This window comes from Thermobia domestica, chromosome 8 (genome assembly GCF_964235325.1).
Source record: "Thermobia domestica chromosome 8, izTheDome1.hap1.1, whole genome shotgun sequence".
NCBI classification, from domain to species: Eukaryota; Metazoa; Arthropoda; class Insecta; order Zygentoma; family Lepismatidae; genus Thermobia; species Thermobia domestica.
In genome coordinates this window covers 79,655,306-79,677,840 of record NC_137461.1, presented here as the reverse complement: position 1 = coordinate 79,677,840, position 22,535 = coordinate 79,655,306, and the positions used below count along the sequence as shown (strand labels likewise).

The 22,535-nt window shown below is 34.6% G+C and overlaps 1 protein-coding gene across 9 annotated transcripts in view; it reads left to right on the top strand.

The window, feature by feature from the left end:
* Positions 1–10,316: 10,316 nt before the first annotated feature.
* ct (homeobox protein, cut) overlaps positions 10,317–22,535 on the top strand; it is a 219,367-nt gene continuing 207,148 nt past the window's right edge. For 5 of the 9 annotated variants that reach the window (XM_081768634.1, XM_081768633.1, XM_081768630.1 and 2 more), the window contains exon 1: positions 10,319–13,385. In XM_081768634.1, the coding sequence (XP_081624760.1) occupies positions 13,305–13,385 (81 nt within the window). In that variant the 5' untranslated portion in view covers positions 10,319–13,304. Of the gene's footprint in view, positions 13,386–22,535 lie in introns of all 9 variants that reach the window. The other 4 variants (XM_081768635.1, XM_081768636.1, XM_081768631.1 and 1 more) reach the window with 3 other exon arrangements.

The window sequence follows — 22,535 nt, the reverse complement described above, 5'->3', positions numbered from 1 at the left end:
GTTTTATTTTCATTTTCTGGTTAATTTAACCCACTATGTTCATACTTTTTGCACGTGCGTGAAAGGGTTTATACACAGAGTGGCTTTTTTTTTTTTAAGGGATGGGGACGTATGGAGTATTGAAGTTAGGAGGAAAGTTGTCGGGGCACGTGCCCCCCGACAGCCGACAATTGGTTGACTTGTACTTAAGTTTTCAGCATATCTGAGTCAAGTAAGGGTAAAATAGGTGGCAGAAACTCCATATGGGTCAAGTGAGGGTAAAACTGGTGACAGAAACTTCATCTGGGTATCTGGGTTAAGTGGGTATAAAATTGGTGACAGAAACTCCAACTTCACTATCTATAAGTGTTTATAAAAAATTGTATCGGCTACCGCAAGTACGAAGATCTAGTGGAAACTGGACGTTATTATCATCTAAAATAATAATAACGTGTATTCTTATATTCTAATATTTTTACAAATACCTATAGGACGTATATTAAATAACTCACACAAATTTGGATTAAATTGATCTTTAATTAGTGTATACACACCACACACACACACACACACACACACACACACATATATATATATATATATATATATATATATATATATATATATATATATATATATATATATACCATGTTATCGACGCGTATTCTAGTTTGGGACGTGCCTATATGGTCTTGATGCAATAAAATTTGATATTTTGGTCATTCTTGGCTCAATACTAAAAATACCTAATTTACCCAAATGATAGACCAATTATATAAAATAATATTACTGGCAAGTAGATTCATACGTTTAGAATAGCGGCCAATTAAAGAAGTAGCTAACTTTATTTTCCGACATCTGTATGCAATATCTCATATAGGAGCTATTATTAAAGTACGATTCGAACCAACAACCTGAAGATTCATCGCCGCAAAAAGCTGAAGTTTGCCATTGAGATCTGAACCACTATAGTAGGATTTTTTTTTTTCCCTGAGATATATATTATACTATAAAGTTTGAGCCTGGGAATATATGTAGCTTGCCCAAACTAAGCGTGTTTGATCTGAAGCTATGGAGCTCCGATAGTGGTAGCCAATTTTAATTTGGCTGACGGAGCGTGCCGAGATTAAGCGCGTTTACTGTGAAACTATGGAGCTCTGATAGTGGTAGCCAATTTTAATTTGACTGACGGAGCGTGCCGAGATTAAGTGCGTTTGCTGTAAAGCTATGAAGTTCCGATAATGGTAGCCAATTTTAATTTGGCTAACGCAGCGTGCTGAGATTAAGCGCGTTTACTGTGAAACTATGGAACTCTGATAGTGGTAGCCAATTTTAATTTGACTGACGGAGTGTGCCGAGATTAAGTGCGTTTGCTGTAAAGCTATGGAGTTCCGATAATGGTAGCCAATTTTAATTTGGCTAACGCAGCGTGCTGAGATTAAGCGCGTTTACTGTGAAACTATGGAGCTCTGATAGTGGTAGCCAATTTTAATTTGACTGACGGAGCGTGCTGAGATTAAGTGCGTTTGCTGTAAAGCTATGAAGCTCCGATAATGGTAGCCAATTTTAACTTAATCTCGGCACGCTCCGTCAGTCCACGTATTGGTTAACGTATTGACCATGAGACGAAAGTTGAGATGGGAGACACCTTTTTAAATTTAAGATGAGGCGAGAAACTTTAAAATTCTTGTTTTGTTTTCGAGTCAAAATGAGAATTTCTCGAGTAGTTCAGTCAAATCTTCGATACCAAACACAGTTTTAGTGTAACATGATTCATAGTACAAAAAGTAATAAATTGATTGTGTGATTGTACGAACACAATAAAGAGATATTTGTCAACTTTAAAAAAAGATACGCAAGTTATTACAGAATATACTCCAGATCAGTAATAAATATAATTTACATGTTATATCATACTCCTTTTGAGCCTATCGTGACGTGGAACGATTCTGATAGTTTCTAGAATTACACAAAAATATCAGGTCACAAAATTTCGTACATGAAATTGCGAAATGAGACAAAAAAAGCTTTTCAAGAATCAAAACGAGATGCAAAATAATTCTTCGAAAATCAAGACGAGACAAGACTTTTTTCAAAATTTACGAGAACGAGACGAGGGAACCTTGTTTCTGATCTCGTCTCATTGATAAGACTACGCCGTAGCTATAAAATATGTTTATATGTCCATCATCTCAGAATAGCTGCAACCGATCAAATCTGCCGATGAAGTTCATTCATGACCAATATACGGAAAGCTAACAGGTTTTACTTTTATTTATTTATTATAGAAAAATAAAACTAGTTTTACAGTTAACAAAATGTTGATGTAACTAGGGTTACTTACGAGACAAGGCTTGAGGCTATCTCGTCTCGGAAAAATTGTCGTGAAAATGATGTCTCGTCTCGGAGAGTGTATTTGTTTTTATTAGAAGCTAGTTTTAGATTAACAAAAGTGAATGTAACTAAGGTTGCCTACAAGACAAGAGTTGAGGTTGTCTTTTCTCAAAAAAGTGAAAATTATGTCTCGTTCCGGAAAGTGCTTTAGTTTTTACTAGAAGTGATCTGTCTTGTCATGAAAATTCTATTTCGTCTCTTCTCGTAGATAATCCTAAATGTAACCCAGAAAGTACATGGATTGGAGAATTGATGCAATTAACTCACCAATGTGCGTCAACCGATAAATTCTTATTTTATTTTTTGTACTCCAGTAACACGGTTAGTCTGGGTAAGTACAAGGAATAATATGCTTAAAAATATCTCTAATTGTAATAGACAAAATAATCCAATAATGATATAGTACTTACTTACTTACTTTAAAAAAATGGACCAAGAAAATGCTCATTTTTGATTCATTTCCTCTTGTCATGATCTTAATTCATTGTAATTTGTCTACAGTGAAGCAATTAGAATTTATAAATTCTTGAAATTACGCAGGTCAACATGTTACTGGAGTTAAGAAATCGCGCTTTTGTGCTCTATGATGAACACATGGACAATGTTTAAACTAACACTGTAGACCAAAGGTAGAATCTTATTTTTATTTATTTATTTTATTTTATTTTATTTTATTTTATTTTTTAGTTTTATATTCCGTGATTGTGCTCTTTAAGCTAAAAGAAACAGTGAGAAATGAATGACTGTGAGATTTGTTTAAAAATTTGATTTGAGTTTAGTGTCCCTTTCAGTAGCGAGGCTGTTTGAGACCTACAGCTCAATGTGGGATCCGAAACACATGAGTTTCCCACCGGGTCTCCCATGCCACACTCTGCTTAGCCAGGAGGGAGCTCAATGACTAGAAGGAAATAAAAGTTCGAATGATAATAATACATAATACTTATATGATCTGAATGGGTTTCGAATTCGCAGCCAATGGGTCCAGGAATTTCCAACCTGATACTTTGGACAGCTCAATCATGTTAGCCGAAAAAAAAAAAAAAGAAAAAAAGAAATATATGGTAATATCACTTAAAGAATAAAGTCAGTTTACTTCGTTCAGAAAGTTGTACTTTAGAATTTGGTAATAGGATAATGTTTACGAGTATTTCAATAACTTACAGTGTATTTATTGTAATTATTCCATATACAGCGATCGAATTTCGCCGGTATGGCATGCTGGCTATGCGTAAAATCATACCAACTACGAAAATTAAAATTTTACTTAATTATACGTATTTCTGCATTACCGGCATTTACAGCCTTAAGCCCGTCACGTATGAGTTACCTTGGCGAGCACATTATCCGGGGAAGGAAGGAAGCGGCCTGCGACGTATATGTTAGCTACTATCCTGAAATTTACCTGGTTTGAATGGGGAAATCTCAGGATAAACCTCACTCAAGATGGCTGGTCTGAATAAGCTGTTAGGGCCTACACCATTTCGACCGAGTGTCCCGATTGGAACTCGAAACCAGGACCTCTCGCAGCAAAGATTTTTCGATAAGTTCACACGTTTTTCCCCCTGAATTTTAGTGAATAACTTAAATACAGTGGCGGATCTAGTGCGAGACCGTAGGAATCTAACCCGCCTCCCAGTGTTTTGAGTGACAAAAATAATTGGATGTATTATTTATATATTATTGAAAGTTTATACTAAGCTTTGCCTTTTATTCTTTATTGGAAAATTTTTGAAACATTACATATTCCTAGTTCCTGTTAGCAAAGTGCGTAAACGGATTTCAAATTAAAATTATTTGTGTAAACTCGTGATATACGTATCATAATCTGGGTTCTGGCTGCCCTCTCCAATTTTTGCCTTCTAGATCTGCCACTGCTTAAAGACAATAACGAACATTAAAAACATATAGAAAGTAAGCCAGGTAATATCTGAAATATGCTGTTACATGAACTAATAATTGTTTTCAACACTTTTCTTTTGCAGAAAGTGAGCCAGGTAGTATCTGCAATATGCTATTACATGAACTAATAATTGTTTTCAATACCTTTCTTTTATAGAAAGTGAGCCAAGTAGTGTCTGCAATATGCTGTTACATGAACTCATAATTGTTTTCAACACCTTTCTTTTGCAGAAAGTGAGCCAGGTAGTATCTGCAATATTCTGTTACATGAACTAATAATTGTTTTCAATATGTTTCTTTTGTAGAAAGTGAGCCAGAAAGTATGCAATATGCTGTTACATGAACTAATAATCGTTTTCAACATCTTCCTTTTGTAGAAAGTGAGCCATATAGCATCTGCAATATGCTGTTACATGAACTAATACTTGTTTCCAACAACTTCCTTTTGCAGAAAGTGAGCCAGATAGTATCTGCAACATGTTACATGGGGTAATAATTATTTTCAACATATTTCTTTTGTAAACAATTTATTATGACATCATAAGTTGCATGGTCTATAAGAAAAGGTTTGGGAACAGTTCGTATAATAATTGCGCTATCTAGCTCACTTTTAAAAACTTTTGATCTTCTTATCATTAATTTTAATTCATTCACTAAAATTCAAAACAGCGTGTGTGTGTGTGTGTGTGTGTGTGTGTGTATCGGTGGAATAGGCTTAAGGGGAAAGGAGGAGCGAAGAGACCTAACTAATTGCCCATGTGTACACTTGTTCATAGATGATATTGTAATTACTAGATGATTGTAATTACTGTTAAATAAAGTAGGTTTTACTTAACAGTATTTACACCACGCCTAGTTTCACTTTGCATTTATTTATTTATTTTAAACGGTTTTAGCATAGCGGTAGTAATTTACTACCAGTGACGTAACTCGCGGGGGGAAGGGGCTTGTGCGCCGGATTGGGAGGGCGCAAAATTGGGCATATATTTGGGGGAGCGTTTTGGTTTGGTTAGTCAGTGGGGTTCTGCTAAAGCGAGTACTTGCCCCGGGCGACAATTAGCGTAGTTGCGTCGCTGTTAGTAACTATAGACTATTATTTTAAGAAATATATGTACAATTCTTGCATCATAGGTTCTTAGAAGGATAAAGACCCCTAAAAAAGAAGAAGAAAATGGAGAAAGTAGGTTCAGAACCGACATATTAAGAAAAGGAAAATTGAAGCCGATGTGTGAATGTACGATTGAGGATGAATTTCAGAGAATGAACACAGAAATTTCAAAATGAAACAAAAAGATTAGGATTAGGAATTAAATTTTTTTTGGGTTTTCGGTATTTATGGCCATGTTAGTCTGTAATGTACCAGGGATGAGTCCCTCGGCGATCACACTATCCGAGGAAAGGTAAGGAAGGAAGCGGTCTGGGACCTGTATGATAGGTACCATCCCGTCATTTTCCTGGTGTGAATTAGAAAGACCTCACTCAAGAAGGCTGGCCTGAAAAAACTTTGTATACTTCCTTTGACAGAGTGTTCCTACCGGGAATCGAACTCCGGACAAGAAAGAGAAACAGAAAAGAATCAAAGCATAAAGAAAAATACTGATACATACATAAAAAGAAAAGAGACGAGTGAAAGTTCGCCAAAGAAAAGTTCAGTATTAATCCTGAAAATATTTTCCAAAGAGCTTTGGCAAATAATTGGCGGAATTGGAGTGATACATAAATATATTCAAAACATACAAGGAACAGTTTATAAGAAGACAATATTGAAGTCCTCCTCGCTCCTCTAGTGGCGAGCCCACGTTGACTTTGGTTTACGGGGTCCCGAGTTCGATTACCGGAGGAAGAGCCTTGAAATTTGAAGACATTTCGGTAGTTTCGATTCTGTCTTAAACTGTAGATCCACGTTTCATATAGGATCGGTGCTGCAAAGAGACATTCAACTCCAACCAACCGATAATATTGAATGAAAAATGTAAACATATATATATATATATATATATATATATATATATATATATATATATATATATATATATATATATATATATATATATATATATATATATATATATATATATATATATATATATATATCTTTTTCAAACTGAAAATTACAAAACTATTGCTTTTCTACTGCTGATTGTCGATTAAATATTTCTTTCTTTATTTCTTGAAGTGACTCAGATACCGAAGTTTATCAGTGTTTTCGGAAAGGAGATTCCATTGTGAAATTATAATTTCTAGTCTACAATACTTAGATAAAGTTTTTGGACGTAATATGTATTGTGTTTTCGTGTAACCTAAGATTAGTGCTTGTAGTCCCGGATTCGATACCTGTAGGTAATATTATCCACGACACAAAAAAATTATCGTCTCGTTTCAAAAACGAGATAAGAAGTACATTTTTAAATATGAGACGAGACGAGACGAGACATGTCACAATTCTTGTCTCATTTTTGAGACAAGCCGAGAAATTTCACGAATCTCGTGTGTAACAGTAGTTTAGCCAAGTCATAGTTGTCAACGACTGTTTTGGTGTTTTGCAGAAAGCATATCATAAAACTGTAAATTGATATAAAGTAATTGAAAAGACACAGTGAAGACCGTTTAAAGATACGCAACTCCTACACAACATACTCCAATAATAAATATGGCTATATCATACTGTTCGTAGACCACTCGTGACGCGGACGGCTTCTGACAACTTCTAGATGAAATTAAGAAAGGAAAAAAAAAAAGAAAATATAGTACATACATTTTGAACATAACTTTACAAAACGAGTCGAGAAAACTTTCGAGACGAGACGAGACAAGATCTTATATCCAGTCTCGTCTCGTCTCGTTGGCAACGTACTTCGGGCAGTGTTTCGGGAAAGGAAATCCATTGTAAAATTATGTCTTCGGACATAATTGTCATTGTATTTCCATTGAGAGTATACATGTACTTCCTTGTAACCTAAAATTAAACGCGCTTAGTCCCGGGTTCGATTCTCGGTAAGATCTAAAATTTTTGCATCTCTTGTCAGTTGCGAAGTATTTGTTACTTTAGTTAAGAAATAACAATTTCTGCGTAGAAAATCAGGAATAACAGTGATAGAAGCTGATATAAAATCACATACCATCTAATTTTAGACCTCTGACGGGCCGTAGCCTTTGATGGCTGTATGCTAATGAGTTAAACTTGACAGTATGGCTATCACTTAATCTTGAAATAAAAGTGACAGCCATATTCATTTATTCGGACAATCTGATTGTTCTTTATTTGTAACCATTAAAAAAAAAAAGCTTCTACTGCATATTTTCAGGAGAATTCATGGATATTATTCGGTACCTCTGCTGAGATTTTGGACCTTTGTTCGGCACAGTTCATAAGGGAAGAGAAAACTTTAGGAGGGCAATCCGCAGGCTATCACGACAAAAATTGAAGCTTTCTCGTCTCAGAAGTGTGACGTAAAAGTGATGTCTCGTCTCAAAAAAGATGTTTTCTATAGGAAGAACACTGTCTCGTTCCGAATTTCATCACGAAAATTGTGTCTTGTCTCCTCTTGTGTCATCTGTCCAATGGCTTGCATTCTAGAGTCGAAATATACTTTATCGATTTGCTTTCGCATCAAGGAAACCCATCTTTTAGTTGGTTACAGAATAACTCAAATGAGCACAAGCGCATCCTAAAGGAAATCTACTGGAGATTTTTTTTTTTTTAAATAGAACATATGTACAAAACATTTAATTAATCGAAGGGTCAATGATTTAAAAAAAGGTCCAAAAATGCATATTCTGAGAGGTGATGTGAGTGTATTATTGAATTCGACGTTATTAAAAGATACATTTATGGAAATCAGATGATAACCAGTGTGTATATATAGACAACTTTTGTGCTATTCAAATTGTCATGTGGTTTAGTGCAAAAAAACCGATTTAGTCCAATATCTTGCGAACAAAAAAGTTAGCAAAAGACCTGTTTCTACATATAACGTTATAAGCAGTCGATATGTAGACGTCTAGTTACGTGCGTGCTAGCAGACGTAGCGTAGGGAATACAAATATAACAATTTTGGAGATATGTTGTGATTTAGGACCCTTGTTTAGTTAATTTACACGGGCAAGAGAAATTTAGGGGGCATGTTTTCCAGGCTCTCTCTTGCTGCAATTTTGTCTATAGACATGTAAGTTTTGAATTTATTAACTGTCAGGTTTATCTTTGTATGCTATTTTTTTTCTCGCGTTAGTAATAGTGAAATAAAGCGAACATATCCAAACGATTTTTTTGAGTCAGTAACGTTAATATAATGTAAGGTTACTGATAAAAGCATTTTTTTTTTCATTCCTTGAAAACTGAGGATTTCGAATTTGTGTCCCGTTTTCTCCAGGAACTATTCAATTGATAATTCAACTTTAATTAAGCCATAATGGATGAATTATGTCATGAAGCTCTTCTTCTCCCGAAAAAAATAGGAAGAATAGGATAGTACAAGGATTTGAGACGAAAGATCCGAACCACATCGAGAATCGAACATGGCTATTCTTCACTAAAGAACTCCGTGAATACGAGGTTTGATTGATGAAGCTTAGACAAAGGAAGAACCACAAAATGCTACCTATACAGGGATTCGAATTGTCGTTCTTTCTGCTTAAGACAGGAGATGGCGGTCCATATCAGTTGTAATTTGAATACTAATACCAGCGCTGCTCACTCAAGAAATGTTTCATCTTACAGTGTTTTTTTTTTTTTTTTTTTTTTTGTAAGGAAATTAAACCACAACTATGACTACGATATACAATTCAGTACCAAAGAACGACTTCGAATAAAAATAATTGATTGCATGTAAGGAAATCTCGAAAGTTAAGCCATATGGAATGTAGTATATTGATTTATTTCAGGTGATAAGTATTGTAGACTTGTAGCGACACCTTTTCACAGAAGATTGGTTGGTTTGGAGGTTAGTGTTCCTTTCGGCACCGAGGCTATGTATGACGTGGATCTACAGATTAACATGGAATCCGAACAACATGAGCTTCCACCGGGAATCGAACCCGGGTCTCCCGCACCGCTTTTCAAAGAAGAACAGTTTATGCCGTTAACTACTGCAATTGGCTGTTTCAAAAACAAAATTCACTACCTGAAGACATCTCGCCTGCGGCAACTGAAAGGAATAAATGACCTGCTGCCAAGAATTAATGAAAATAATATACCCGAACCAGGAGTTGAACTGAAGACTACCTTCTCGGAAGACAGTAACCGTAACAACTACAACATCGTAACTACATTATTTATTCTGTGATTCAAGATCTAAGATGTTAAGCACTATTCCCCCAAAAAACACAAATTCGTAAGCTATTAGTCAGGATTATGTCAAAGCGATATACTCTATGTGTGTACCTACAAGTCAACACAGGAAAGTTAGCGAAGCGTAACCAACATTTAACAACGAGAAATCAAAACTACATTTGAAGACGAAACACAGGAGGAAAGTGATAAAGAAGGAGAAACTTACGGAAGAAAATTTTACGGGAATCTTCTCGCTTGAGGTTGACGGTAAATGTAACTGCACTTGCCGTCAGTTGTGGCAAGAACGGAGCTCGCTGGGCTCATCGCGCCGGCTCGCCAGTTGGTGTCGGCAGATCTCTGCGCAACGGCCGCTTCCTCGATGTTCCGATCGGCGGTGCGGGGTAAAGAGAGATCGACAGACACACACACACACAGAGAAGGGGAAAAGAAGAAAAAGGGAGCGAGAAAAAAAACGGAGACAGTGAGCAAGAGCGAAAGCTCGAAGAAGCGAAGAAACATTTCGGTGGCATGGCAAGAGCAAAAACCGCGCGCGCGCGCAGGAGCAGCACCGATCAACTCAGGGAGAACACGCTCTCCTTTACTTGTAGCCAGCGCGCGCGGTGAAGAGACGAATATAAGGCAAAAATGTTTCGTCACTCCACCACCAGAGGGTAGCTCAGTGCAGGGGCGGTACAAACTTGTCTCGTGGAACCCGCATCCAGCAGTTTTCGGGGAGGTAACACTTTTACCGCTCTCAGTTTGAGGGAGGGATTTGTCGAGTGAAGCACGCAAGATGTTGCGCATGCCGGCTACACCGAGCGACGGGGGGTTTTTAACACAGATTGTCTTCTGAGGACAGGTTTTTATCGCCGGGCTGGTTGGTCTCAATACTCGACGACAAGAGCACCCCGGTGCTCTCCCCGCATACGTCATTGAAGACGCGACAATACAGCGTCCACTGTCCTGGTGTGAATTAGTAAACCACTAGAAAAACAAAACAAAACAAAACACACACAAAAAAATTGTTGCAGTATTATTGATACATAATAATAACTTAACGTTTTTTTGTTTGTTTGTTTGTGTGTAATTGTGTCAGTGACAGTGTGTTTTACATGTGTGTTCTTTCTGATCGAGAAGTCATCATCACCATCCAACAGCAATCATCTCAGCAGATAAAGTTTTGGTGTCGGAATGGATACACGGAAACTGCGCCGAAGATCAACAATTACAGGTTCCAAGAATTCTTGCACAAGAACTGAACAATCGGACAAACCTCTCTTCACTGTCATTACCACCCATTGTTGTCATAATTATCTTCGTAGGAGACACCATCCATTTTTCGTAACCAAAAATCCTACATCTTTTTTGTGTCCATCAGTGTAAACGATTTCATTGGGAAAAAAAAGTGATAGTATAATAACATTAACAAATTCAGTTTGGACGCAGGACATGTGCTAACAAGGAAGTGTCGTGGAAAAGAATTTATTAATTGCATAATCAAATAAATCATTGTTTTGTTTCCTTTTTATTATTCGTTAAAACAAACAAGCATTCCACAGTTATAAACGTTTCAACTTCTGGATTAGAGAAGGCGTGTGTATGTATGTTTGTGTGTATGTGTGTGCGCGTGTGACATATCGGACATTGTACCATCATTACACGACTGAGTCAGTTTCTGTCGGTCAGCGAAAATTTATAATATCATAATAATAAACCAACAAACAAACGAAAGGAACAAGTTCTCCCGTACATATACTTGTTGAATATTTTTTTTAAAACGAAAAAAAAATTCTTCGAAAGTTGCGCACACACGAGATAAAGAAAATATATAGTATTTTTTAAAAATCGTGTGAAAGTGTGAAAAATTATTTTGTTGACAAGTGTTTGACTGAAAAAGTAAATAGTTGTTTTGTTGTGAACATAATATTGATTGTTCTTCCAAAAAAAAGAAAGGTGGTCACATCTTGAGAAACAAAAGTTCGACTTCGGAAAGAAAGAAGTTCTGTCTTTTGAATATAGAAAAGTGTTTTCGTCGATAAACTGTGAAGTGTTTTTGTTTACTTTTCCCTCCGAAGAACTTCCAGTTTTTTTTTTAACAAAATATATATATATTTGTTTTTCCCTGTAAGTTTGAGAGCGACAAGAACTTAGGACTATCTCACCGTGTCTGCTACGACGACGTTTTGTCCAAAGAATCAACCGCATCGCCTGTACCTGCTGCCTTTATCCTCGACGTGATCACAGTCCAGAGGACCGCTAAGCGCGGATAGAAGTGCTACTACTTGATCGCTCACGCCGTTCACTCACACATTCCCCAACAAGCAGACCCTCGTCGTTGTTCACGCACCCCCGAAAACATCATATCAACAAGACCGAAGAGCACACTTTTCGTAACGTTTAGAACATCATACGGTGCTTCCTCTCCTGTTTACCCCACTATACAACCTTCGTCCTGTTGTTAATAAACCTTACGGAAAAGAAAAAAAACTAAAAAAAAGAAACTACTACTAACAATTTTTTTTTTGTAAAAGATTTTTTTTTTAACTTGGCCATCGTTGTGTTAAGCAAGAAAACTTTGGACGAGTTCCCATTTTGGAAAGAACGATTAAAAAAAAAAAAACATATACATACTGAGACAGACATATTAACGAATTCAGTTTTTAAGAGCGTAGACAAACCTCAAGAAAGAAAAAAAAGAAAAAGAGACTGAAAAACCGAACTTACGCTGATATAGACTCGAACGAAACATGTGTGTGGCGTGAGTTATAAAGTGTGAGTCATTCCTGTACATTTGATGAACTGTTCCAATGACTAAAACGAATAGAATGCGTGGGTTGTTTGATGTGTTCAAAGGCAGCATCGATGAGAAACGAGAAAAGTGAGCCATAACGAAGAAGAGAACCCATTACATCTGTGCGTTGTTTCAGTTTTCTTAGAAACAAAGAAAGCAAGAAATAATAAAAAGAAAACTTTTCCGTCTCTCAGTCATAATCTTGCACGGACAAAGTTCTAAAGAATAATTTTGTTGAAAAAGTTTTTTTTCGTTGTACGAAGAAACAATATTTAGTGATCAAAGTTATCGCAAAAACGCATTTAAGGAACGCATCTTCGACGAAAACAAAGTTACAAATTCTTGTAGTGCTTTGAAATCGTTTATGTAAGACTCTTGAAAAACTATATTGCAAATTTATTTTATTGTTGCAGTTTGGAAGGACTGATGAAACAACGATTATTGGTTTTTGTGTTTCTTCATTGAACTGTGATCTTGAACGGACCCAATAGTGAAAAAAAATATGTTAACCAGTTCCCGAAGTGCTTTCAAAATATTATTTATTTGTTGTGAAATTCGTACCTTGGGATAATTTTCTGTGATTTAAAAAACAAACAAAAAACCCTTCCCGTCTTAAATTAATCCAGTGCTTGCAAGACTGTTATATATCCCTCCCATTCGTATTCTCAAAGTGTGAAAACTAACCAAAAGGAACAACGGAAAAGTACATTTCCAAGAATCGAACTAAGGACAAATTTGAATAATTAAAAAAAAAGAATTTAGTGAAGGCGACATTGTCACATATACACGTTTTTTTTGCGCGTATCTCCCCTTAGCCAATCTCGATCGGGAACGACTTCAAGTGGGAGTGGCTTTAGAGGCGGGTGATTGACATCGTGAGCAGCCCTGGCCACGCCCCGCGGTCACCATGAGGGTGGAGTGATCGGTGCGGCCCCCACCCACCCTTCCTGGACCCCGTGGAGTGATCTAAGGATGGATATCCAGGCGATGCAATCCATGGACTGGCTATTCAAAAAGGAACGGATTTATTTGCTTGCTCAATTTTGGCAACAAGTTAGTATCTCAAGTTCTTTTTTTTTTCTTTTTTCAAAAATATCAAAAAAATAATTATATATTTTTAAAAACTGAATTTGGTCATGGTGGCATGCATTATATGATAAATATTAGTGATGTCATTTTTATACGTCAAGAACGCCGATGCTGAAGTATGATATCAAAGTTATTACAGAGTGTCATGTGAATTTTTACGGAGAAATTTTGGGTACAACACAAACCCGAAATAAAATTATCAGTCATTCCGTATTGTAATTTTTTTTTTTTTTTTTTTTTTTTTTTTTTTTTTTTTTTGTAATTCCTAAACCTACAGTAGAATCGATCAATATTTCTGTCTTGAACATTTTTATACCCATTTTTTCTCCTTATCCTCAGGTCAAGACACTAAAGAACTTTTAAGCCCCCTGTAGCCCTATAAACAAGCAACGAACCTATTCTTTATAGTTGTTTTAAAAAAAGGAAAATAGCAAATTGATGCTTATTCGTTCAATCTTCTTAAAGGTAGAGCAGCCAGTAAAACTGGAAATCATACACGTATTTCATGAGCTTACCCTGATTTATTATAATTTACTGAAGTTTTAAGTTCGTAGTAAACGTTAAGTTGTTAAATAACAGTTAAACAATTGCGTTGAAATTGGGTGACATCAACGGTATTATGATATTATGCTTCGTGGTTTAGAGTTTTCCATAATTTCATAAGCTAATCGACTCTACGTAAGTTCGTGAGAATCATTAGTAGATTGAAGTGATTCCAGTTTGCTTCAGTTCGTAGAATTATTTTTGCATAGATATCATTTAGAATAATAATAAAAAAGAACGAAGTGTCAGTTTTGTTTCAACATATAGCTAACTTTTCTATTATTTGCTGCACCCAAATTTCCGTTTCGTCTAAGCATAGTGATTAGCTAACTTTTGTTTCGTGTTCCCTACTCCAAAGAGGAAAAAAAGCCGTGCGAACTTTCTTCTTGTTGGATAAAATGTTTAACAAATCCCTTGTAATACGGCATTAAAAATAATAATAATACATATTTGTGATGTTGGAGAACACCTGGAATTACATCGAAAAAATTTCGTAGTGAGTTAAAAAAAAAAATCGTGAAGAAACTGAAAATGTGCTGCAAATCAAGACATCCAAATAGCTAATATTTCATCTAGAATTTTGTCGTTGTCGCGGAAAATTTTGGGAAATATAAAATTCTCGTCTCAAATTACCTATTTCTCCTCCTTTTTCTGGCGCTTAACGCAGAAGGTTTAAAAAAAATCATGTGTATAAGTGTATGTGTGTGGGTAAATCACTACACTCCCCCTCCACTTCCGCAAAAATTCACCGACTTTACTGTAAGAGCGAATAGTCTATCAACACATTCTTCTTTCTTTTTCGTTTTTCAGCATAAGAACTTCGAAATAGCTTGTAAAATGCTTGGATTAAGTTCTTTTCGGTAATAATTTTTGGTATCTGTTACCTCTCTTCGAACTTCCACAATCTTGCACTGTCGTAAGATTTTACGCTAATTCCCGGATAATTACGGTAACTTTTGTAAGATCTATTCTTGTAGGTTTTAAGCCATAAATTTCTTTACTATTGTTTTACTAATAGTTTTAATCGGAGGTGCCCACGAACAAGAGATTTTTTCGGGGAGGGGGGAGGACCATAATTTGTCAAAGTTTTTCTTTGAAAATGATACAATCGAACTTAAGTTATACCACAACGATGATTTAAAGAACGGTCGGTAACTGTGAAGAACTTTTAATAATATTTTAAAATAACATTAAAAAAAGGGAGAACAAAATGTCCTTAAACGGATATAGATTGATACTATTCTAATAAAATGGGAATATAAACTAGCAAATAAAATAACTTTGTATGTATTTGACAGGAAATTTAGTCTAGGAATTCTTTATAATTTTGGGGGGAGAGGGTGTTCTCTACTAATTTGGGGGACTGCTCTCAAGCACTTATTAGGGGAGAGGAGGGGGAGATTGACATCCCTGATCGTCAGACTTGAACTTACAGCATTTTCTATCGTAATATTTAAAGATTTGTTTTTAAAAAAATCTATTTCCCACAATACACTTTTTTTCCATCTATGTGTCGTTAAAAGTTTTTATAGTTTTTCGCAAACTTGTTCTGACACGCTGGCCAAAACTTGGCTGTTAATCATTCACTGGTTCTTATTCCTAAGCAAAAATCTATTACAAAATATCTTTTATCATGTGGTTTGGATTCCACATTAATTAGTAGGTCCCGTCTCATATAGCCTTGCTGCTGAAAGGGACGTTAAATTCAAAATCATCTCAATTCAACAGAATAACTGGAACAAACATACCTATAAGAGACGTGCATAATTACGCATTGACTGAAGATATTACATTATAATTATGGAAATTCTAGGTTAAAAAATATATATTCTTACTGTAGTAGTATAGTATACAGTAAGGCAAATTTGTTCATTGATACATCTTACATTTCATTACCGATTTTTGGCATTTTGATCGGGGTTAAGAAAATAGATGTTTAAAAAAAAAATCAGTGTATCGACGTTCTTGGCGTATTTTTCTCTTCTTTATTTAGGTTAGTTATTATTTATATTTAAAGTAATAAATGTAGATTGTGTTTAATTAGAAATTAAGAACTTTGCTATAAATACTTATTACTTTTTTGTGACGTCACGTTTTTTCTGCTTTTATGGAACGAGAGTGAATTATCAGAAAGAAGGAAAAACGTTTTGAGGGAGAAAAAATTACTTTTGTTACTAATGTTACGGCAATTAGCCATACATGTCAGAACGAAAAAAAAATAAGTAATATAACTTTGTATATATATATATATATATGTGTGTATATATATATATATATATATATATATATATATATATATATATATGTGTGTGTGTGTGTGTGAGTGTGTGTGTGTGTGTGTGTGTGTGTGTGTGTGTGTGTGTGTGCGCTTGTGTTTTGCTTTTCGATAAAGAGGAAAATGAATATATTATATAATGATTAACTCTTTTTTTAATATAAGACACAAAACCGTGAATTGTCGGAATTATGGTAAGTGAGCATCGTTGGTCTGTGTATTTTACAAATGCTGTGAAACGAAGTTATCGATCAGTAGTTTAACCCTTTTTTCTTTCTTTATTGCAAATAATGTTAAAATTATTCAACGCCAACTCTAAAAGAATTGACAGGCTGTCAAATTTTGAAGCATTAAGAAAAATGAATGCGTCGGAAAAATATCTAGAGATTTGAACTCCTTCTTTGCCTTTTCGATCATACTATTCTTTAAAAAAACTCGCACATATATTATGCTAATATGTTGAGTAATGGATTTGACAAATTTACAGATCCTCTAGAAATTCACTCACTCCAGAGGCAGATTATCTAGAAGGTAAAAACTATGGGAAGGGGGAACAGGCAGAACCCAAACTATAATAGGTATATCATGAGTTTATTATAAACTTCCAAAAAATAGGCCTATATTTTCTATAAATAATATCTTAAATTACTTTTGCCACTCAAAAAGCTGGGCGTCACTCGAAAAATCCCGGACTAGATTCGCCTCTTCTCATCCCCTAATCGAACTTCGGTATGTGCACTTGTCGTTTTTCTTTCTTTCTTTTTCTTTTCAAATGTTTATTGCATATTGTAATATGAAATATTGATGTCGTTCTTTCCGAACTTTTAATTATTCCTATTGTATAAATAAGTTATATATATTATTTCATCACTTATTGCAACTAAATTGGCAGCTTTTATACATAAAGGAAATAAATGCCAGACTTAAAACCAAGTTTTCCTATTGCATTTACTTGTCTTTCTCGTCTTAAGAAAATCTGTGCACCTAACTCCAGTAATAGAGTAAGGTTTGGAAATTTTCTTCCAAGATGTAGAAAGGGAAATAGTTCTAAGGTAAAACACGGTCTTCAATTTGGTATTTATATGCATTTTGCCCATTGTCGATTCAATTTTTAATTCCTTTTTTTAAAGCTGCCGATTCAATCAAATATTTATGCGTAAAAGTTTAGCTAAAGCTTCCTTCTGCATAATTCAAGTCATTAATATAAACTGTTTATGTATACGAGTTAATATTGTAGATGTTAACTTGTAAAATTACTAGGAATCACTGTCAAATTCGGGTTCCATAATATTGGTATTACTATCGGTATTATAATAGGAAGAAAAACTGATAATGAAATCATAATGGGGAATAACTACAACGAATCATTGTCAGTGTTTATATTCACTGCATTCCTACTTGTACCCTAAATTGTAGTTTAACAGTAATATTAAGGCAGTTCCCTTTTTCGATTCGTTGTAATATCATAGAAACATCAAATAATGTAACAGTAACTTACCAAATAGGGGAATTTGATGGCTTTCGTTGTAATATCACTAAAACATTAAACAATGTAACATAAAGTTACAAGAAGAAGAATTAGGTTCTTTAATTGATTATAGTTCTTTGTAACATTACGGAAATTGATTATAGCTCCTTTGTAATAATATGATGGAAATTGATTATAGCTCTCCATTGCATATCCTCTTCATTGCATATAATATATATAAAATTGTATTCATTAACACATTTTTATGATTCTATATGTTGAAATGTTTTTTCTTAGAAACGACAATTATAACGAATTTGTATATATATATATATTAGTTGCAGAAACGTATAATAGTATGCTACAAGAATTATAGGAAATTGAAGTACACGTAACCAATTCTACATAATTAGGCCCTACATTTGACATCAATTATGTACGCGACAATTAACACTATTTTTTAGTAATTCACTTTATATTACGTTTGGGGCGGTTTAGATACGATTGCTACAAAAGAATTCCTAGGTACAAAGTAGTATCTGTGTCGTCAATGCTTAGTTGGGAACTAAGTGTGGCTGAGACATTTTTTTTCGTACGATTCCTGATTCCAAGATAATTCTGTATTGAAGAAAATGAAATCCATTTCATTCCATTTCTTTCTTTCTATACTTTCCTATAGCAGCAGTTTCTGTTTAATAGAGAATGATCTATATACTGATGTGACTTTGTCTGTCGTTAAATTTATCGTCCTGATTTTGTGTTTGGATGGGAGGGAGGGTAGGCTCGAGAAATTCAAGTATTCAGAAAATCTAGTCTTTTAATTTTCTTTCTTAAGGAGCACTTTTTCCTATTTCCATGTTCCATGCTGTTCAGCTAATAATATAAAAGCTAAAAGAATTTCAAGACAGAATTTTCATATGGTTGGTTTCCCGTTGCCCGCATACCCTCACACTAGATTACGCATTTAATATTAATGTGAATTATGTGTAATACTGGTTTACTTGTCTTCGCATTACTACTGTTGGTCTCTCTTCGTCAAAGAAACTTGCCAATATCCGTATCGTTCTAATTTCAATTGAATATATATATATATATATATATATATATATATATATATATATATATATATATATATATATATATATATACAGTGGAGTCTCGTTAATTCGAACTTGGTTAATTCGAAATATTGGATAATTCGAACAGAAGTTCATTCCCCTTGAAAACTGTATTGAAAGCAATAGTAAAAATCGTGTATAATTCGAACTTTTGAACCTAAGTTTTGGATAATTCGAAGTAAGTACAGTTCAAAATTTTTAATGTTGGACAGGTGTAAACAGAGAAATACAGTTTTAACGTGTTTTCAGGTATCCAGATGACGCCACAGGGAAGAGTAATACAAAAGACAAATAGAAAATCTATGTAATGATACAGATAATGGTGCGTTGGGGAAGAAGTAAAGATAGAGAACGTGTGCCAATATCATCTTGTCTCAGAATTGGTTGAAAATTTAAGATGAATTATTGATAAAGTCAGCCAAATGGTATTAATATCGTATTCCACGCAATACATGAAATTCAAGATTTATTGACCGTACAAAAACAATCAAATTTAAGCAAATGAGATTTACGACTTCTTAGAGGTGAGAACAGAATATTCAAATTGATACTGGTTTTTAATTGTTTGGGCTATTCATTGTATGTTGTAGTGTTGTACGTAAATATATTTTCCATTGTACACGTAGTTTGAATTATGTAGAGTCAATATCGTTTGTTAGTTTCCGGTATTCGATCACGCAAATAATAAGCTGCTTTAAAGGTAAAGTCTACACCATATGAATATGTTTTTGATGCATAGTACTGTAGTTTGTTTGTTGTTATAAATGTGAAAATGGTTGTTATTGGATAATTCGAATTTTGGATAATTCGAAGTTTTTTCGTGTCCCCGTGAACTTCGAATTAAAAAGAGTCCACTGTATATATATATATATATATATATATATATATATATATATATATATATATATATATATATATATATATATATATATATAATATATTTTGTTTCTGGTTGAAACAATGTAAAATTTGGCGAATAAGGTTATTACAAAGTTGCAGTTATCGGATAGAATAATTTTACAAAAGTAGCAACTTTTTTTTTTTAAGGTGCATCTTACAAAGAATTTACTCTCAAATGTACATCACAAGATGCACTTAAGTATGTAAACGAGCAGAAACGCCAACAAGGTGGGGGTAAATACTTCTCAGGTGGGGGAGACCCGGATAAAAAAGACTGATTACAAATATAGTTTTGAGAGTTTATGCTTGATATGACGTACTATCATTTGATTTTATATAATACCAGAAAAGGAAGAATCGGGGCGCGTAAAATGGGCAATTAAAAGTAGCTAATGTTACAAGGATTAACACGAGCTCTGGCCCTACCATGTATATTAGTAAAAGTTACATATTTTGGTTTTTCTTTTGCTGAAAAGTTTTGGATCCGTGTCATTGGGTGCTTTCTAATCAAATCTCGTCAATTGTGAATGTAAATCTACATACAGTACTAGCTATAATCCTAGCAACTGGTAATTGAATTATCAAACCTTGTCGGAAAATAAAGAAAATAATATTCCGTTAATACAGTTCTAAGAATCATTAGTTACAAAATAAATCATTTGGTAAATGAGCTAGCTAAAAGAGGGCCTCTTGTATTAATTCTTTTTTTTCCTTTCGTTTTTTTTTCCCCTGGGAGTCTCCACGTTTTTCTGTGAACGACTTTTTCACTCCAGTGACAGTGTTGATCTGGTTAAATCCAAGAAATAATAATCCACTAGATTGTGTTATAAAGGAAATACAGTAATCAATCAAAATTATGCTGAAAATTACAATGATAAAACAAGAACAGACGAGCCTCGAGCTATTGTAACAACTTGATGTGAAGTGTATTGCTGTAATAAGAGTATTCCAGGCGCTACGTGTTTTTTGTATCGAATTATTGCTAGGGTATTGATAAATTTTCAGGGAAATCATATTTTACGACACACTATCGATTTCTGAGAATGCTACAGGAATAGCATGAACTCTAATTTCACAAAAATTGTATCTCGTTCGTGAGATTTCATACAAGTATTCAAAGTAAGAAGAAAGAAGTGGGATGGTTGTATATACACAGTAATATGGTTCAAACTTAATGTGGTAAGGGAAAACTTAGTATTTGTATACATGTAATATTTGAGCATTTCGTGGTAACAAATCTTATAAGAACCAATCAATAAAATAAAATAAGTAGAACTGTTCTTATGTAACACAATAAATGATACACCACAAATTCGTGATTATTTTTATGAGAATTTTTCGAATATTGTAGCGTATCTCGAATCTCGCTCGGCAGGTCGCATGTCTAATTTGAGTGAGCATTTTCGTAAATGAAACTTCTTTTTCCTTAAACCGTGATATTTTATATTGTCCAGAAAAGCTTTTATCGGACAGAGGGACTTCAGTCTAAAATGCTGGAACTGTCCCTTAAAAGTGGGGCATGTAGTCACCCTGACTGTGTCTGAGACCGATATTTCAACAGGTTGATTAATGACGTGACCAAATGCGGCGGCAAAGAAAAATGCAGATGTATACATAGTACGGTTTCACTCCGCTTGTACTTTATGTTCTTCTAGCTTTTTATCTATGCCTATATCCTTTTGTTTCTCAGTATTGTCTCTCCGTGTATTTGCAAGAAATGATTATGCACTAGCAAAAGTACAGCAAGAAGCATCATCTGATACACTTCTAGTTCCATTGGTTTTCTTTTGCATTGTCTTAATAGCATAATTTCTTAATTTACGAAGATTTGTAGACCAATAGAATGAAAGATATATTAATTTATGTGTAACGAATAGAATTTTGTAATAAATAATTCCGCTAAAATTACGGTTTAAATCATTCTAATGCTGGAACCGGACAAAAATAATTATCGCTAATTGTTACAGGTACTTCGTATGAGTTCGAAAGAAAAAAAAATCGAAGATATACATTTACATTAGTTCTACCGAGGCTTGCTTGCGTTAAAGATTGCGGCTAAGTTTGTGGTTCTTCTCATTGACACGTTCCATATGAGATTGTGCGTACTGTATATGTATGTAGCGCATTTGTGTTTGCGTGTGTGTATGTGTGTGTGTCGGGGGAGTGAGGGAGAGAGAGAGAAGGGATGTATGTTGTGGACTTTCTGGAACACGCTGAAGGGCTCCAGTTTAGCCGCTCTTCACCACAAAAGTGTTTCCCCCTTGCTCTACCCGCCCCTCTTCAAATACTCCTCCCAACACGTGTGAGAAAACGGGGGGTTGGTTTGCTTACCCCATCGGACTGTACGCATACCCTCAATATTCGACCTTTTGGTTATTGAAGCACACAGTCAAGTATTTCTTCCAGTTGAGAGCTCGTTGAGAATGCCAACTGTATAGTTGCCTTCCAGTACTCGAAAAGATTTTTCTCTATGCAGACGAATGCATAACACATTGGTAATAAATCTTAAGAGAAATGAATACCAGTACAAAACTTAATATTTTTGTAATAACAGCTTTTACATGAGAGTATACAAATAAATTCAAGCTATCAGGTTATCAGGAGTGCCCTCAAGGGGTGGGTGAGTTAGTAAATGACGCAGTGTGCGTCTAATATAAGAAATGAAACGTTTAAACGTATTAGGTGCTAGAAGTTTATTATATTTTATGTATAATAATTTATACATAAAAATTTGAGCTAAGGCTCCACCGTAAAAAGGGGAGGAGGTTATTTGAGGCCTGAACTATTGAGAAATTTTAGAAATAGGTATT